We start from the raw sequence: 18,366 nt of genomic DNA, 5'->3' as shown, positions 1-18,366 counted from the left end.
GAGGGCTGGAGCACCTCTCCTGTGAGAACAGGCTGAGAGAGTTGGGGTTGTTCAGCCTGGAGAAGAGAAGGCTGCGAGGAGACCTTATTGCGGCCTTTCAGCACTTAAAGGGGGCCTACAGGAAGGGTGCGGACAATCTTTTTAGCAAGGCCTGTTGTGACAGGACAAGGAGTAATGGATTTAAACTAAAGAAAAATAGATTTAGAGTGGATATAAGGAAGAAATTTTTTATAGTGGTGAGGCACTGGAACAGGTTGCCCAGGGAGGTAGTGGAGGCCCCATCCCTGGCAACACTGAAGGTCAGGTTGGACGGGGCTCTGAGCAACCTGATCTGGTTAAAGCTGTCCCTGCTCGCTGCAGGGGGGTTGGGCTAGATGACGTCTAAAGCTCCCTTCCAACCCAAAGCATTCTATGATTCTATTTTCTACAACACCTCCTTTGTTTTTTCAACTAGAAGTCCAAAGGAGATGTTGGAGAAAATAGGGCGTTGCTTTCCAGATCTGGCACTGGAACGTAATCTCTGGGAAATGGCGCACAGAGAGTGGCTGAAGGCTGGCATTGGCCTGTGTTGATGGTAAACACACGTGCGAGCAAGACGTGTGTTAGGTCAGCAGCAAAATACAGCGCTTCAACCCGTGAAGCGGCAGCGGGAAGGCTGCCCGCAGGCTCAGCACAGGGTAACGGAGGCCCCACGCCCGCGGAACTCCTCCCGCCGGCACCGGCCAGGCGAGGGACGCCCCGCTGGGGCGCTGGGACGGGTAGTTCCGGCCGGCCGCCGCCCGCGGGCCGCGACGGGGCGGCGAACTACACTTCCCAGCGTGCCCCGCGCCGCCGAGGCGGCTATAAAAAGGGGGCGGCGGCGGGCGGACAGGTAGGCCGGTGTGGGCGGTTGGTGCGGGTCGGTAGGGTGGCGGTTGCGGACGGTTGGTGCGCCCTTAGGTGCGTGTGGGCCGGGCCCGCCCCGCCGCTCCCTCATGAGGCCGCAGGACCCGCCGCAGGGCGGCCCGGCCGCCCCGCTGCCGGCGCTGGAGAGGCTGAAGCAGCGGGCGTGCGAGAGCGTGGAGCTGAACGCGGCGCGGCTGGGCGCGCTGAGCCGCCACATCTGGAGCCGGCCCGAGCTGGCCTACGAGGAGCACCAGGCGCACGACGCCATGACCCGCTTCTTCTCCAGCGGGGAGCTGCCGGGCGCCGCCTGGGCCGTGGAGCCGCGCTACAAGCTGGGCACGGCCTTCCGCGCCGAGTGGGGCACGGCCGCCCCTCAGGGCCCGCGCCCGCTCCGCGTCGCCTTCCTCTGCGAGTACGACGCTTTGCCCGGCATCGGTCACGCTTGCGGGCACAACCTCATCGCTGAAGTGGGAGCCGCCGCCGCGCTGGGGCTGAAGGCCGCCCTGGAGAGCTTGCCGCAGCCGGCGCCCGTCGCCGTCCAGGTGAGAGCGAGCCGTCCCGAGGGCGGAGGCTGTGGCCCCGGTCCTTGAGAACCGGTCGGCCGCTGACTCTGCCTTTGTGCTGCAGATCACGGTGCTGGGGACGCCTGCGGAAGAACAAGGAGGAGGCAAAATAGACCTGATAAACGCTGGAGCGTTTGACGGCCTGGATGTGGTTTTTATGGCACACCCCTCACAAGAAAACGCAGCTTACCTGCCCGATGTGGCCGAGCACGAGTGAGTGAGCGAGCGGGTTCAGGTGGAGAGGGTTGGCTTGTTATTTAGCCTCTTCTCCCCTCCCCGAGCAGGGGAGCTGCTTTGGAAGGGGCTGAACTTAGGGCCGGGGACCTTGCAGGTGCCCTTCAGATGAAGTATTTGCAGGCAGCTAAGGAGCCCGGTCGCTGTTCTGGACACTGAGCAGTTCTTTCAAAGTGCAGTGTTCAGCCTGGTGTTAAAGATCCCTGACTACTCTGAGATAATCTTGTGTGTGTGTCCTCAAAATCCGTTCTTTCTTCTGATGTTCTTAGATGTTTCTTTTTATACATGTGTGTGATTATCTTATCTATTAAAAAAAGTTGCATTTAAAAAACACTTGTTCTTTAAATTTTAGAACATGCAACTGGAGGGAGTCTCCTGGATCCTAGTTCCTTGCTTTCCTGGGCACCAGGTCATGTTGTCTTCTGTACACATTTTAATCAGTTTTGAAAGTGTTTCATGTTTTCTTTCCCACTTTTGAAAGAGCCAGCCAGCTGAGCCTGACCGCTGTTTGGATCCTTATTAACTTCCAGCCTAAACTTAGTCTATGTCCATTTTATATCTATTAACGCTCACATCAACTCCTTTTTTTTTATTCAAAGTAGTTCTTGGCTTTCCTTCATGTTTACCCCCAATATGTATCTATAGACAGCGGTCATACCCTCACTCAGGTTTTTTTTGCCAGCTAGCCGTATAACTCTTTGGAAATTATGCCTTGTCTTCTTTTGATTAGCCCTACTGTGCAGCATCAGCACTTGTTCGTTTGTACTTGGAGTGACTTGACTTGCCCTGAAGTAATCCTTGCTGGATGTGCATAACCAGAATTGTACACAGTACATCAGGTGGAATTTCCTTAGACTTTACTCAGCTGATGCTGGGACTATAGTGTCTCCTTATTTTGGAGACAGCTGGCATGTTTGGGGCTTCCTCTTCAGTCATTTTCAAGCAGTCAGCTCTTAGACACATGCTTAGTCTGTAAGTACATGATCTTTTAAAATATTTTTGAGTTTCATTCTGTTCTTTCTTTACTGGTCTGCAAGGCCATGGTGTTCTTCCTTTCATATTATCTTCTTGGAAACAACCAAAAGATCAATTACAAGTCATCAAAACACTCTTTGTACCTTTGGAATCTCATAATTAAGTAAATCATGACATAAGCTGAGTATTTCAAGCTTTAACAGAAGCTTTATCTTTCTTTAACAGAAAACGTCTTCTGTTTTCATAGTGTCCCAGCAGCAGTCTGTCAGGAGGCTTTGTTGTTATAACTGGTTTTCCAACCATTTCTGGCTTGATGTACTGAGAGCTGTTTTCATCTTGGTTGTGCTACCTTCCAGCTGCTGTGTGCTTGACTTTTATTGGCCATTTTGCTTTTGCTGGTGCTATTCCTGGTGGATAATTTGATTCTGTTACTGCTAAGTTTTATGGCAAAACAGACAAGGTTAGCAACACCTAGTCTTCCTTACCTAGCTAGTTCTCTGCTATATTCCATCATTGTGTTTCTAGAGAGTCTTAACTGGTTATTGCAATGTCCTTCAAGACTTATCTCAGCTTGGTTTTTGGTTGCTGTAACTTAAGATTAGTATTTATAAACTTCAAGATGCAGTTTTCATGAATAGTTCTGTCTTTCTCTTCATTTCAATTCTTGCAATAGCCTTCTGAGTTTGATACTTTAAGATTTGGAAATCTCCCTTCAGAGGTTATGGTCTGCTGTAGGATGCAAGTCCTAGACAGCCTTTAAACCTTGAATATGGAGGAGGCATGGAATTGAAGTACTGAGTGAAACAGCTTGCTACCTCCAAAAGCTTGAAATACTCAGCTTATGTCATGATTTACTTAATTATGAGATTCCAAAGGTACAAAGAGTGTTTTGATGACTTGTAATTGATCTTTTGGTTGTTTCCAAGGTATTTAAGGACTGGTGAACTGGTGATCACTAAATTGCAAGTCTTGCTACATCTGCAGACTTCAAAGCTGGCTTCTGCCTGAAGTAAAATTAACACACTTGGATAACTGTGGTGAATACATGCCAAAATTTGCTGATTCTTATTCACTTACTCTTCACATAATCAGCCTATTTATTGTTGGTCAAACAGGATCTGCATTCTTCTGCTAATATTCTTAAACTGGCTTAGGGTTTCATTATTCACCAAAATCTGGTGTTTTTTTCTGAGAGTATGTGACATTTGTGTAGCAATAGAAGTGCAAGAAGAGTGCTGAAATAACATTTTTTTTAAGCACATGTTTCTTGTGGGGAAAAAAGATGGCAACATGACTTTCTACTTGGCCTTCTCTTCAGTTTTTGGAGACTATCTAGGGATCTGTGAGTTCATTTGGGGGGTTGCAGTCTAATACTTGGGATGTTAATGGATAAGTTTTCTTATCTTGATTTCATAATGATAAATTCTAAATAAAACCTGTACTTCACAGAATGGGATGCATGGTTGTCTTGGAGGGTGAGGGAGGATGGAAAAGGACATGCTTAATTTTGATTGCAGGCAGTAGCAGGAGACATTTTCTGCTGCAACAGTATGCTCCATTGTGTCCCTCTTTGCTATCCAGTATTTAAGTTCTGGTATTAACTTACAGCTGTGGTGTGGTTCAGAGCATGAGAGGTCAGTTCAGGATAAGTGGCTAAGTTGGCATCTGTGCAAAACAGAGATGAGCAAGTTAGGCTGGTCCTAGCTGGGTAACAGACCGGTTGTGCGTCTTGGGGGGAACTCTTTGAGCTTGAGGGTAGAGTTTATGTAAAGGCCTGGGTATTGAGTACAAACAGATTTAGTTAAAATCTCTACTATTGATTAAAAAAAAATACTTGTGTATTTGGTAAGTAGTAATACCTTATGTAGTTGTCAGTATTTAATATTTGCCTCTTGTGTTAAGAGTTTTCATATAATTTGAAATACTAAATTATTTTGTAAGGCTACTATAAATGGCCCTCATAAGATGAAGCCAAGCATGAATTCTTACTGGATGTGTTTAGGTGCTGCAGCATTTTATGACTTCATAGAAGTTGGAGGATAACCTTTGCACTTAGATTTCTTCCTTGTTGCAAGCCTTTCTACCAGCATTTGAGGTGTGCAGGGAAAGAACATCCTTGCTGTAGCATGGTAATGTATATTTTATACTAGGCTATGCCTTTACTGCATTTCTAACAGTTGACTTTTGTTACTTAGACATGGCTTGTATGTGATCTTAGTAATGTGCTTTTGCTGTCATATACTGTACACATTTTATTGAAGTTTGACAAGAACTAGGACAATCAGCTTCTAATTCTGAATCAGAGAAAAGGGTTTGTTATCTTCTGGGAAGAATGTTAGTAACTTTAAGTCTCAGAACAGTCAGGAGGTATAAAGAAAGTACTGGAGACATTTAATTAGTATGTGAAGCCTGTACCTCTAAGAAAAAAGCTGTATAGTGGTATGCTATGGGTAGCTCTTTTGCCTGATTGGCTCTTGATATTGTTCCATTACATTGGTTTTCTACAAATCTTTCAGCATCTTCCTGCACTCAAAGACAGTTCAACTTTGCAACAGTGTAGTGCCAGGTAAATTGTTTGGTGTACTGCTGCACAAATCTTAAAATAACAAATACTTGTATGAACGAAAGGAACTTTTTATTTTAGAGGTTTTTTCAGTGAATGAAAAACAAATAAGCAATGCCTTTTATTTCCTAGTGTGACTGTGAAATACTATGGAAAAGCTTCTCATGCTGCTGCTTACCCTTGGGAAGGAGTTAATGCATTAGATGCTGCTGTTCTTGCATACAACAATCTGTCTGTTTTAAGACAGCAAATGAAACCGACCTGGAGAGTTCATGGTGAGATTTTCATTAAATCTAATGTCCAGCAAGTAAGAGTTTAGGCTGTTGAAATACTAACTTACAAAATCCCACAATTTAAAATATTGCATTGTTGCACTAAATTAGTACAGTCACTTCAGATATTATGAAATAGCACCGTTTCATTTAAATAGCTTGGAATCTTTAAAATAGTCAGTGTCCAGAACTAACTTCTGAAAATAGGCTCATGGGTCAGATTCAAAAGAGGACACCAGTACCTAGGTAGAGGCTAGACAGATTTTAAGTCTTTGCACTTGAAGTTGCAGTTTGGAAAGAAAGAGTGCTAAGTTGATTTTGGTACATGGCTTTGAATTCATTAAAGTTAATGTACATGTTTTTGCAAAGGTGCAAGATTAAATGCTTCTGAAAAATGAAGTATTACTTAAGCATTTTTGTAGTAGACATTCCATTAATTAGGTGGCATTTATAGTGACACTTAATGGAAAGGTGTAGTGGTCTAGAGTGACTGAAATTTATTTGCTGAGGTACAAAAAACAAGTGATAACAGAAGCCTATAGTTGTGGCTAGTAGCCCAATCAACTAGATGTGCACTGGATTCTAATGTTTAATACCTAGTAGACCTTGAAGTAGAAAGGTCATTTTGCAGTAAGACATGTTAACTGTTAAGCTTGACTCACACTCCAACATGATGTGTTTCTTCTTGTTTCAGAAGTTGAGATGGAAGCTGCCCTTTAGCTATAAACCCAGGTTTCCTTATCCCATCCAACACAACTTTTTCCAAGTTGAAATTAAGAAACTTTGTCACTTCTACAGGACTTCTGAATGTAGAATTGTTTATTTGGAATACTTGTTATGAGCTTAAAATGATTCCAGAACTTCCTAGCTAATGATCATTATATGTCTTGGCTGCTTGTGCTGTATAATACATTTGTGTATTTCTCTCCAGGATATCTGGATGGAATCTGGAAGCCCTTACCTTTTGACTAGATGAAGATGTTTGCAGTTCTGCTGTCCAGCATACCCAAATGAATTTCAGACAGCGGGCGTAGCCTTAGGTCTATATCCTATTGCTTTGTAGGAAACAAGGCACTTAATTATGAGTTTTGGTGTCTGAAACTCATGTGTTGCAGGTGTAAGATTGGAGGTGCCTAAGTCTTCTGTTGGATCTAAGCCTAAAACAGTAAATATTGCTTTCTTCATAGTTTCTAAAGGCTACATGGGTAATGTAGGGGGAAAAAATAGGTATCTAAACAAGCCTCCTAGAGGTAGTGCTTCCTGCACCACAGCAAAACTTTAAATCGCTGTGTTGATACAACTGCTGTCATAAACCTGGGTTTTCAAGCTGGAAATGTTTAAAATACCTTTGGGAAAGTATAAGCAGCCAGAATGAGATTTAATTTTAAGAATGCTTTCTTTACAACAGTGTGTTGGAGGTCTTGTCTTGCAGGCTTGCAGTAACAGCTGTGGCTGATTTAAGTGATCCTAAAAATCTTAGTGTTAACCCACTAACAGTAACTGAAATTTCCATTACTTGAAGTCCAGAATTTCTAAGCAATGTTTTATGTACTTGAACAATGTTGGTTTGAGTTTGTCTAATGTTTGATAAGTTTCTTTTTTCCCTGCTTATGAGTGGAGTAAATGTTGCCCCCTTGAAAAACAGGAATGTAGATTTTTTCCTGTTCAAGAAACTGTATTAAACAGGCTGTAGAAAAATTCCATCTAGAAGCAGGGCAAACTAGGTGCTATTAGGAGTGTGCAGGCAGCCTAATTTTAAGCTAGATCTGCTGTCCAGCCCATATTACAGTTGTTTTGAAATTTGTGTAGACATACTCTTAGGCTCTATCCAGTTCCATTTACAAATATGTTGGAAGACAAATGAAAGCTCATTAGGCTACTTGTTTTGAGCAAACATGTTATGATGTGTCATGCAAATTTGCATAATTACTTACTTGCTGATTTGCTGGTTCCTTTTCTGTGATGTCTGTCCCTCTCATCTGAGTTGTTCCTTTTGTTATGGACTAGTACTGACAGTGGTTTAATTTGGCACTCTGTTTACTTTGACTGTATTTGAGACTGGAAAGGTTTTACTTGAGGGGAGAGTTCATAGTCTTAATAGGTTTTCTGCACCAACAGTAAATATTTGTTGCCTATTTGCATCCTATAGTGCTGTCTTTTCAGGCTTCAGTGACACACATCAGTAACTTTGTGCAGTATTTCCATTTAAGGTAGATAGTTTCTCAGGTTCTACAGAAAACAAATCTTATTCCACATAAATTGAGATTAGGAAAAAACCAGCCTGTTGAAAACAATGAGCTGTTAATGCATTGAAATCTAATACAGAATTGAGGTCTACAATGGTTTTTTTTATGAAATACCTAAATATTATGGTCTTTTAAGGTGATGCCTCTGATGCCATAATCAAACTACATAGTTGTCCCACATTTCCTTGAGGGAATGCTCAACTCAAACTTCACTCTTGAATAAATCTGTACATATATTATACACCCCAATATTTCTAAAGAATTAGTATGAGGAATCTAATGAACTTTCTGTGCACTGCAACACACATTGCTCCAGTATTGCTGAGAAATGTAACTTAATTTCTCTCCAAGCTGGTAAAGTTGGAAACATTCTAGTTGAAGAAAGCTTTAAAAGTTGGAATCCAAGGTAGCCTTTATAACAAAATTTTCTTTTTCAATGGCAGCCAGATTGCTTTACGACTCTGATGCATTGAATTTCAGGGGATTAATTACAATTTCTTTACAATTAATTACAGTTTTGCTTGTCTTTAGGTTTATAACAGATAACCAAAGAATGCCATGAAATTGTGCTGAAAAACATGTGCACATTCCACTTAATCTGATGTGATGAAGAAACTTTGTCCACATACTGTATTTTTTACAGTCTTTATATGTTTATGCTCAGTTGATGGTTTTTTGGTTTTTGCTTATACATCTAGTTCTTGAGCAAGGAGTTTCATGACAGGGCTGAAGACCAAGCATTTGTATTTAACACTGGTAACATGACTTCTCTCTTTCTGCAGGTGTAATAAAAAATGGTGGTGTGAAACCTAACATCATTCCTTCTTACGCTGAACTAGAGTTTTACTTGCGTGCTCCTTCAAGGCAAGATCTTGCTGTTCTGACAGAGAAGGTTGAGAACTGCTTCAAAGCTGCAGCACTGGCCACAGGATGCAAAGTAAGAATGTATTCATGGTCATGTGTTTCTATTACACTGGAGATAAGGTTGGCCAGAACAGGAAATCAAGACTTGATGCTATTTGCTCTTCCATTGCTTTATGTCCTGAAAGAAAGCTTTGTTTTATAAATAGAATGCCACAGAATCATAGAATAATTTAGGTTGGGAGAGACCTCCAGAGGTCATCTAGTCTAACCCTCTGTTCAGAGCAGGACCAGTTACAGCAGATTGCTCAGTGCTGTGTGGACTTCTGAGTATCTCCAAGGATGAAATTCTACAACCTCTCTCAACAGTGCTCTAACCACCTCAGGGTAAACAAGGTTTTTCCTGATGTTTATACTGTGATGACTGGAGAGATTCTGGTGTTTCCATCCTTGGAGATACTCAAAAGCTGCATTGATACGGTCTTGGGCAACCGGCTCTAGGTGACCTTGCTTGAGCAGGGATGTTGGAGAAGATGACCTCCAGAGGTGCTTTCCAACTTAAGCCAACTAATGTGATTCTGTTGTATCTAATAGGAATTTCTTTTGCCTCTCGTCATACCACTGGGCATCCCTGAGAAGCCTGGTTCTGTCTTCTCTCTACCCTCCCCATCTGGTAGGTGTAGACAGCTTTGCCTTCTTTTCTGAAGGCTCAAAAAACAAGTTCTTCCAGCCTTTCCTTGTATGTCATGTTCTCCAGCACCCTAATCATCTTGGTGGCCTTCCCCTGGACTTGCTCCAGTCTTGAGTTCAGGGTTGCAAAACTGAACACAGTACACCAGACGTGGTCTCACAGGAATTGTCTGCATCAATAATAAAGATATTAAAACATAATGGCACCAATATTGATTGCAGATGGATGCTACAAGTAACAGGCAGCAATTTGGATTTTTGTGCCACTGACCATAATGCTTTGAGCCTGAATGTCTTCTGTGTCCATTGAGGCAGACCTGTCATCATGAAAAGCTAAGCTTGGTAATGCACAATCTGCTCTTCTGTGAATCTATGCTGGATAGTCATAATAGCCTTGATTCATGTGCCTGGACATGAGTCTTAGCAGGATTTATTTGCTCTATAATCTCCCCTGGATCTTGAGGATAGGATTGTCTGACCAGTCTGTAACTTCCAAGATCTTCCTCCTGGCCCTTCAAGATGTATGTGACCTTTAGCTCTTTTTCAGTGAGCTGGAGCATCCCTCTGTTTCCTTTGTGCCATTAAACAGCAGGCCCATGTAGCAACCAAATGTGAAAAACAGAGTGATTTTTTCAGTTGGCATTCTTTTTTTTTTTTTTGCTTTTAGTAAGTGGAAGTGTCTCCTAGCTGGTTCCAGCAATATCATTACCTTGCAATGTATTGCTAAGATAGGCAGTTCTACCTGCTCTGCAGTTACAGGTTGATGGCTAATACGGCTGTGAAAAGAATGAGTATAGTCATGAGAACAAATAGGTAGTGTATATGAATGTGAGCTAGTGACTTGTAAGGTCTATTTGAGGCATTAGATGCTGTTTTCCTAGTGTGGCCCCTCCACTCTAACAAGAAAAGAATTTCAGAAAGTCTACTTTATGCAGAATAACAGTTAAGATCTCTTTTGAAACTTGACATTGGTATGGTTTTTTACATTTGTTTTCAAACTTCTTGCCTGTGTGAAGCCATTTCATGAATGGGGCTGTAGTTATTGGAAGTGCTCTGAACAAAAATAGTAAAAGAGAATTTGGTGAAAGACTGAATTGATTTCTATGTAGTTTAATAGTAACTGCAGTGTAAATCATTAGAGGCTGTTACAGGAGACATTTGCTTACTATTTTTGGAGATGCTCTCTGAAATCCGTGCTTCTGGAATTTGGCTGGGTAGTGCAGGCTTGACAGAATACCAGCTGTGTTTTGGTGAAAGCTAATATTTGGCAGAATGTTATATTTTTGAAAGAAACTTAGCACTTACGTCTGGTTTGACATGGGCTTGAAGTATGGACATGTATTTAGCTTTTCTGGGCTTTAAATTGTTTACATTAAACTGTCTTAGGTTGTTGAAAGATTACTAATCATTTGGGTTTTTTGTCTAGGTGGAAATAAAAGGTGGTGAAAATGATTACTACAATGTGCTTCCAAATAAGAGTCTGCAGAAAGTTTACAAGGAGAATGGAAAGAAGCTTGGAATAGAGTTTATATCAGAAGACTGTATCTTGAATGGTTTGTCAGGTAACTTGATCTGGGTTTTTTTGTTATGACTTAAGCTTAGTGACTTAATTCTTAAAGTGTATGAAATAATGGGATAGAGGTAGGTTAAACGTAGTTTGGTCAGAAGAAAAAAGCCAAATTAGAAAATGTGAGCACTGTAAAAGGATTGTAGCTCTGGCCTGTGATTCTGTATTTGTAGAAGCTGAGAATTTTTCCCAACAGGTATGGAAAGCAGTAATCATTTTCTGATAATATTTGTGAAAATATTTCAAGTAAGAAACAGTTTCGTTGGGGGGAGGGATGGAAGGATGGAAAGATAACTGCCTTACTCAGAACATGAGGATGTGGAATGAATTGAGGCTCATTCTGTTGCTTTGAATTACAGAATCCTGGTTTATGCTATGAATGAAGAGGAGATTTAGGTTTTAGGAACCTTGTTTAACAATATTTTCCAAGCTTATACATCAACAAATTTACAAGCATCTAACTAATAATTTAGAGGGAGTTCTTGAAAAGATTTTTAAGTGGAAATTTAACCATCTCGGTAACCCTAATTTAAACCTCTTTCCATTAACAGGTAATTCTGTGCCTCTAATTTTAGTTCATGAGTTCAACAGATCAGTTTTCCAAAGGGTGCCACTGAAGTAGGTGTTCACTTCTGGGTCTTCACTATGTCTCAAACATTTCACTTTCTTGGTCTCTCAGAGGTATAGTAATAGGAGTGTGAATTCTTGAATTCTCAGGTGGCTTTCTTATTACCCTTAACAGTTTTTTCCAGAATCTTCCTACAGGAGCTCTGTTCAAGTCTTATAACTGCTGTTGATACTTGATAGCCTTCACTACTGATCATAACTGTATATATAAATGTTTTTGCTCCACTCATGTTAAAGGTTTTTCTCTTTCCTTAGAAGGAAAATACTGTTTTCAGTAAAAAAATGTTATTCCAATTAGTTTGATTGCAGTACTAATTTTCTCTATATTAAATGCAGATTATCTTTGGATAGTTGAGATCTTGATGTTTGGGGATAGAGTTCTCCAAACTTCTATTTGTGTGGGGGAGACAGCATATTCTGGCTGTTTTTCTTTTATTTCTTGCTTCCCTTCCAAATTAAGGCAACACTAGCATATTGTCTCCAGTTGGTTCATTGTCTCGGGTTTAAAAACAAATTATAACTAAAAGCAGATTTCTATTTTTCTTTATTTGGTGTGGTACAAGTAAGACAACTACTTTGCTCACTGAGCCCAAGAATGGTGCTGAGGAGCCTTCTTTAGAATGTTTACTGTAGTGAAACTTCCTGGAGCTCTGCGTTGCTTCCCTCAAACCATTGTATTAATGGTGAAGATCATGAATACTGGTGATCAGCTGGTTCAGAGGACTTTAAATGAACTTAGTACAGACACCTAATTGTAATAGGGCTTTCATATATAAGTTACATGATATGCTAAATGTTAAACATTAACTTGCTTAAACTGAAACTCTCCATATGTCTGTCCTGTCCTTAAATTGCTTGTCAAATGTCAAAATGTGCTTGAGCAATTATGTCTTTATTGCACACTGCAGTAGGCCTTACTGAATTTTCTTTCCACAGCTGCTTCTCTGAATTTTTGCAATGGGCGTTCAGGAGTGATAATGAGGCACAGTCTCCAGAGACATAGGAGTGGAATTTTGTATGCTACCCTTTTTGGGAGGGGTTGAGTGTTTGTCTCATCTTTTTCAAGACCTCTATTTCTGTTTAGTTTTCATATGGTTTTCAATGTTTTCTTTTAGGATATCAGTTTCTTCTGTTGAAAGGGAAGGAAGATAGCTCAGTTGCTTCTCCATGTCTGTGCAGCAGAAAAGTCGTTAAGAGATGAGCATACTCGCTGCCACCTCTACATGGGTATTAGTATCGGTCTGCTTACAGGTATCGCTCTAGGCAGCTAAGCACTATGAAGAATTCCTTTAGTCCATCAAATCACACTACCTTGCGTGTGCCTTGTGCACGCTCCAGTCATTTGGCACACAGCCAGGATGATGTGAAATAATGTGAATCTGAGTTAGCTTTGACCAGGTGCCATGACCTGTTTCTCTTTCTGCTGGTAGGGTAGCTCTGCTACAGGATATTGATAACCTCCCAAACAGATGACTTAGTTTAGCATGCCTTAGTTGGGGCACCCATGCTTGTGATAACTTACTCTGATATTTTTAGCATTCATGGGGTTCATTGGGTTCCTGTGCACAAGGCTGATACAGATAATTTTAAGAAGGAGCCAGTATGTTTTGAAAATACCACTTTTGAAGCTTGGGGCTGTATATAAATGCTTCATGGAATCTCTTGCATTTTCCCCTCCATTCATGTTTGTGGTAGTTACTGGCTTCTATTATGTGCTTGGTGACCTGAAGGGGCTGCAGTATCAGCTTCAGGCTATTTTTTGAGAGGCTGGAGCTCCCAGTACCTTTCTATGGCAGGTGGTGCACAAGTCTGTATACTGCATTGATAATTCTGATTATTTATGCTTCTAGAAGGAAACCTGATCTGTACATCTGTCAAGCATACAGTTCCAGATGTTTGTATGGAAACTGTTGGAATGTTTGATGTTTTTAACATGCTGCTGCTAGGTATGATAGAGGGGAAGATTTTTTTGCTTCTAGGAGGAAACCGAATCTGTACATTTCTAGCAAGCATACGGTTCCAGATGTTTGTATGGAAACTATAGTTTCCACCTGATGTTTAAACATTCTGCTAGTTATGATTAGAGGGGAAGACTTGACTGTGACATTTTTTATTAAAAGCTGCTGGGATTTTGGCTTGGTAAGCTCTCCATCTTACTAGAAAATGCCAAGTTTAAATCTCTTGCATTCAGCAAAAATAACTTGTAAACTGGTAGTAGATTGGATATGGATTTTAAGTGGAATTACATGACTGAGAGCTGGGATGCACTGAAATTGCTAATGCTTCATTTGCTGGGTGAGAGCAGGGAAAAAGGCCAAAACAGTCTTTTTAGCAGCTTGTGTATTAGGACTTAGTAAGGCAAGTCTAGAATTCTTGATTTAGTCTGGAGTAGGCAGAACTTCTAGACTTCTGGTTTGTCTTTCCAGACCGATGAAGGAATGGATCAATAGTGTAGACTACTGAAAATTAAAATAACTTGTTGCTGTGCCAAGAGTTGGATTTTCTTCAAATGCATACTGAATTTATGGGAAAAGGTCTCTTTTGGACAAGCTTTGCTGATTGCATTTGTCTGTAGGCAGAGCAAATAGCAAGCTAGTCTTGTCCTCTTTGATCCACATAATGTAGGCTCTGTGGACTCACTTTTAATAACTGTATGCTTCCAAGTAAAACCTATATTCTTCAATCATTTCATTACCAAGTCTTAAGGCATTAGCAATATCTTGTCTCCATGAAGTATCATGATATGGAGGCTACCTGATGTGTTACAAATAATTTTAAAATCTTTGGAGCAGTCATTTTATATGCCGTTGCCGGGGAAAAAAAAAAATCTTACAGCTCTGTTTGGCCTGAAAAAAGTTAATTGAGGTTTTAGTTGGTCATCCCTATTTTTCCCCGCTACAAAACAATGCTTCCTCTGCTATCTGAATTTCACAGTAACTGGTGTGTTGATTTCTCCAGCTTCTAAAAGTCACTTTAACAAATATTGAGTGGATTGCTTGTTTGGGTGAAAAAAAAAGGCACTCAGGAAGTAGTTGCAGACTCTTGGATGATTTACTATGAAGGATCTACTACTGTTGGATAGTATCATTAAATAGATAAGGCAGTACTTTGAGATAGGTACTATGACTAGCTAATACTGAAGGTGCTAGTCAGGCATGAAAGAATCATTAAAATCTGCAGCATTGCTATCAAGATTTTTTTTATGTCTGCAAAGCACTAGCATTTTGTCTGGAGTTTAGTTCTGATCTTGTTATTTCAAGAGTGCTTGTGCTGTTAAGGTTTCCATAACTGAGAAAAACCAAAAAGCACAGGAAAAAGTTGTTCTCAATCTGTTTTTGTTTAAAGATAGATTGTTCCTACTTCAGAGTCCCCTACCTAATGCTGAATATTTGCATGCTGGTGAAAAGCAGTAACTATTGGGTCTGGTTCTAAGGGCTGTAGCAGGAAAGTAGCTGGACTGCCTGAAACTCCAAGGTTACAGCTCTCATTGTTTCTGAATTAACAGCTTACTATCAGGAGATGCTTGATTAAAAAAAAAGTAAATGGAATAGGAACATGCTGATAAGTCTTCCTTGCAGTCCAGTAACTGATTATTGATCAGAAGCGCACTGGAGAGCAGCATCTGAAGATGGCTAGTTAGGGAAAACATCTCGGTGATGCGAGATTTTTGTATGGATAATGACTTGTTAGAAATGCTTTTATTTTAATATTTGGGGCAAAGGACATTCTGTTTTACATATGGGCTGGAGATAATATCTATCATACATTTTCTTACAGCATTCAAAACTTTTCAACACTTGTTCATTAAGAAACTTTCTATGCTGCTTCTAGGTTCCACAGACTTTGGAAATGTTACATTTGTAGTCCCTGGGCTTCATCCTTATTTTTATATTGGCTCTGATGCATTGAATCATACGGAGCAGTACACAGAAGCTGCAGGTGAGTGGAATTGAAAAGTGTTAGAGATTTGTGTTTGGAACCCTTATGCATTGTAGGAACGGGTTGCTGACTCTTCACTGCTGCGAATCTAGAAATTATAAATATTTCAAATTACAAAGGATCAAAGCTTTCACATGTGTGTATGGTATTCAAAGCTACTGTGTAGTAAATGTATAAAGTGTCAGTACTAGATCTGAAAGTGGCTGCATGTGAATACCTGTATAGAAATGGAGTTGCCTTCTTCAAGCATGATGGGATCTGAGCTGAATACAGACCCTGAAACAATTTAATTAGTTAATTGTAGAGTTCAAGAAAAAAGCTGACAAAATGTAGAATTTCTATTTTTGTGTTTAAAGTTAAATGTGTATGGGAAGGATGACCACTCTTCATACTAAAAGCCTGACTTAGTATGCCATCTAGATGGAAGAAATTAGAAGGATTATCCCTAGTAGCATATTCAGGAGAGTTTCTAAACATGAGCCAAAAGGTGAAAGGAATTTTTACTCCTAAAGCACAGTACTCTGGAAATGTAGTAGAGAACTGTATAAAACTACCTTTTCTAAAAAGGAAAATATGAACACTCATTTTCCTGTTTTCAGTCTTACTTGTTTACATCAGTAGCAGAAAGTTAAGTACTTTCATGTGAAAATTTGTTTCGAGGCATCAGAAAATAGACATCTCATTCATGCAAGTAGATTTTAAGAAACTGTTTTTGCAATTGAGACTTGAAGATCTTGTTTTATAGAATATGCCTTATGTGGTAAGCTAGTGGTTTGTATCTAATATTAGTAATCTAACCTGAAATTTCTCTTACTTTTTTTGCAGGGTCACAGAATGCTCAGTTCTATGCTTTGCGCACAGCAAAAGCTTTGGCAATGACAGCACTGGATGTCATTTTCAAGCCAAGTCTGCTAGAAGAAGTCAGGGAAGACTTTAGACAGGTGAAGCTAAAGGAAGAGGGACAGATAAATGCAGTAGAACCTAACAAAGAATCTGGCATTGGCATAGGAGAGTATGCATCACACTAAACTTTATTAAACGTCTCTCAGTAGGATTGACTTAATGGAGATGCTGTATTTAAATCCCAGAAGGGGATGAATAAACACATAGCTGAAGAAATGTTGATTTTTTTGGACTTTAGAAGCAAATAGTATCGTTGGTTTCAAAAATGTGCAATTTAATCTAGTTATAATGTTTGCTGTATTCAATATGGTGATGAATTTCAGAGAGAGATCTCAAATGTGTTGTCTTTAAGTTGCAGTGTTGAATAAATGATAGTGTTTAGATCCCTTGTCAGTGATTTTCTATGTATTGCTAAAGTAATATTCCTTATAGGGGAAATGTGGCATTTACATGGAAATTTTTGTTCTAAAATAAGCACTGTTCACCCGGTGATCATAGGCTGAATCTGATCTATGAAGCATTTCTCTCTGGCCAGTCACTTTTTCTTGCAACAAGATAGAGGATTAAAACCTGAGCTGGTTTCACTGGAGAGAAGGGTGTAGGTTTGGAAGTGTGCCTGGTTTTGAAAATATTATGTTCTAGCAATGGAAGAGAACTGTTTGTATGGAAATGCAATTGGTAAAGGTTGGTTGTCCTGAAATGCATTTACCTTCCTCCTTAATAAATTTTGGAGGTGTTGTGAAGTCATCAAAAAATCGGAAAGCAGCTAAATATTTATTTCTTTAACACATTTAAACTACTGCCGGAAAATGCATGTGCACCTTTAAGTTCTACTCTAAGGAGTACAAGTGTCCACACAAGGTGTTGCACTAGCTTAACTGATGTGAAGGATATGTCTAAATTTAGCTAAACAAGTGGAAATTTTTTCCGCAAAGATGCAAGCGTGGTACTGTGAAGCAGTAAATGAAGGTAATCTTAAACTGGTTGTGTGCAAACCCCTGTACTATGCTCTGAGAAGCTTGCACTGAGGATTGCTTGTGCAATAACTGGCTTCTCAGACCTGTTTGTTCCTATAGCGTAAGCAGCAGATCTGTTAAGTCTTGCCAGTTGTCCTTTCTGTATGTTCCTTTAGTCAGTTTAATCCTTGTTGTTTTGCTTCCCAGAGATACTAATGTTGCAAATTTTATCTAGGTGGTGGTCTGTGTGTCCAAACCTGTTAGGAATGGTTTTTATTTTGCTTGTTAAAGGATCATGTGAATACATAGAGAAGGAACTAAGCTTTTGTTGAGATACAAATTGCTGAGTCAATGGACAGACAGACTGAAAAAGCAGCTTACTGGTTAACATTTTCCTAAGCATAGGTATTACAGTGAGCTTCTGAGAAGAAGTCAGACAAGCTGTATTCCCCAGGAAGTCAGAATTTCAGAAACCTTGTTTTTAACAGTACCAGTCTCTAAATGGTAAATTCTAGAATTCTAATGAGAATTTCTATTTTAATTTCTATATTCAATTTCTAATTTTGGAAAAACAGATTCCTTATCTTGGTTTAACTGTGCATTCCCTCTGCATTTCTGTGCACTCTTTAACACAGACCTCCAGCTGCTAGTTAAGAATTCTATTGAGACTTTCCCTTCTTGGAAGATAAAAAGTGATTAGGCTGGCTTCTGTTTGTATCTCATGTTGGCAGTGTAGACAACATACTTTGACAGTTTTTAGACTTTCTGATACTTCTCTGTGCTTGTAGTAATAGGACACAGATTATCTGATATATTAAATGCTCAGTGTCTTTGGCAAAAGGAAGTAACTGTTTATCTGTTTCTGTGAGAACCAGAGGCACAATTAAAGGTGTTTGTTCTGTATTCCAAGCCAGTTATTTGAAGAGTTGAGCATGACCATAAGTATTCCAGGTGACCAGTGGGTCCATCCTTACACCAGTATCCTTGCTTTCATTAGCAGACAGTTTTGACAGATGGATGCATGAAACAGATGAGGGTTGGACTCTGAGCTATAGATATGTCGAGGATACTAAGTTGGATACTAA

The 18,366-nt window shown here is 40.1% G+C and overlaps 1 protein-coding gene across 1 annotated transcript; it reads left to right on the top strand.

The window, feature by feature from the left end:
- Positions 1-974: 974 nt before the first annotated feature.
- PM20D2 (peptidase M20 domain containing 2) lies at positions 975-17,740 on the top strand. The gene is made up of 7 exons (XM_009480126.2): positions 975-1,427; positions 1,513-1,661; positions 5,353-5,495; positions 8,521-8,675; positions 10,716-10,851; positions 15,315-15,422; positions 16,248-17,740. The coding sequence occupies exons 1-7, from the start codon at positions 975-977 to the stop codon at positions 16,448-16,450; spliced, it is 1,347 nt and encodes a 448-aa protein (XP_009478401.2). The 3' UTR covers positions 16,451-17,740.
- Positions 17,741-18,366: the final 626 nt, after the last annotated feature.

The sequence above is a fragment of the Pelecanus crispus genome, chromosome 3 (assembly GCF_030463565.1).
Source record: "Pelecanus crispus isolate bPelCri1 chromosome 3, bPelCri1.pri, whole genome shotgun sequence".
Classification (NCBI taxonomy): Eukaryota; Metazoa; Chordata; class Aves; order Pelecaniformes; family Pelecanidae; genus Pelecanus; species Pelecanus crispus.
This window is presented reverse-complemented; position numbering and strand designations above follow the sequence as displayed.

What these genes read in the sequence shown, in the direction of transcription:
- PM20D2 (XM_009480126.2), top strand. Translation starts at nt 975, where the DNA reads ATGAGGCCGCAGGACCCGCCGCAGGGCGGCCCGGCCGCCCCGCTGCCG. An exon ending in CGGCGCCCGTCGCCGTCCAG is followed by an intron (nt 1,428 to 1,512) that starts GTGAGAGCGAGC and finishes TTTGTGCTGCAG; the next exon opens with ATCACGGTGCTGGGGACGCC. An exon ending in GCAGTACACAGAAGCTGCAG is followed by an intron (nt 15,423 to 16,247) that starts GTGAGTGGAATT and finishes CTTTTTTTGCAG; the next exon opens with GGTCACAGAATGCTCAGTTC.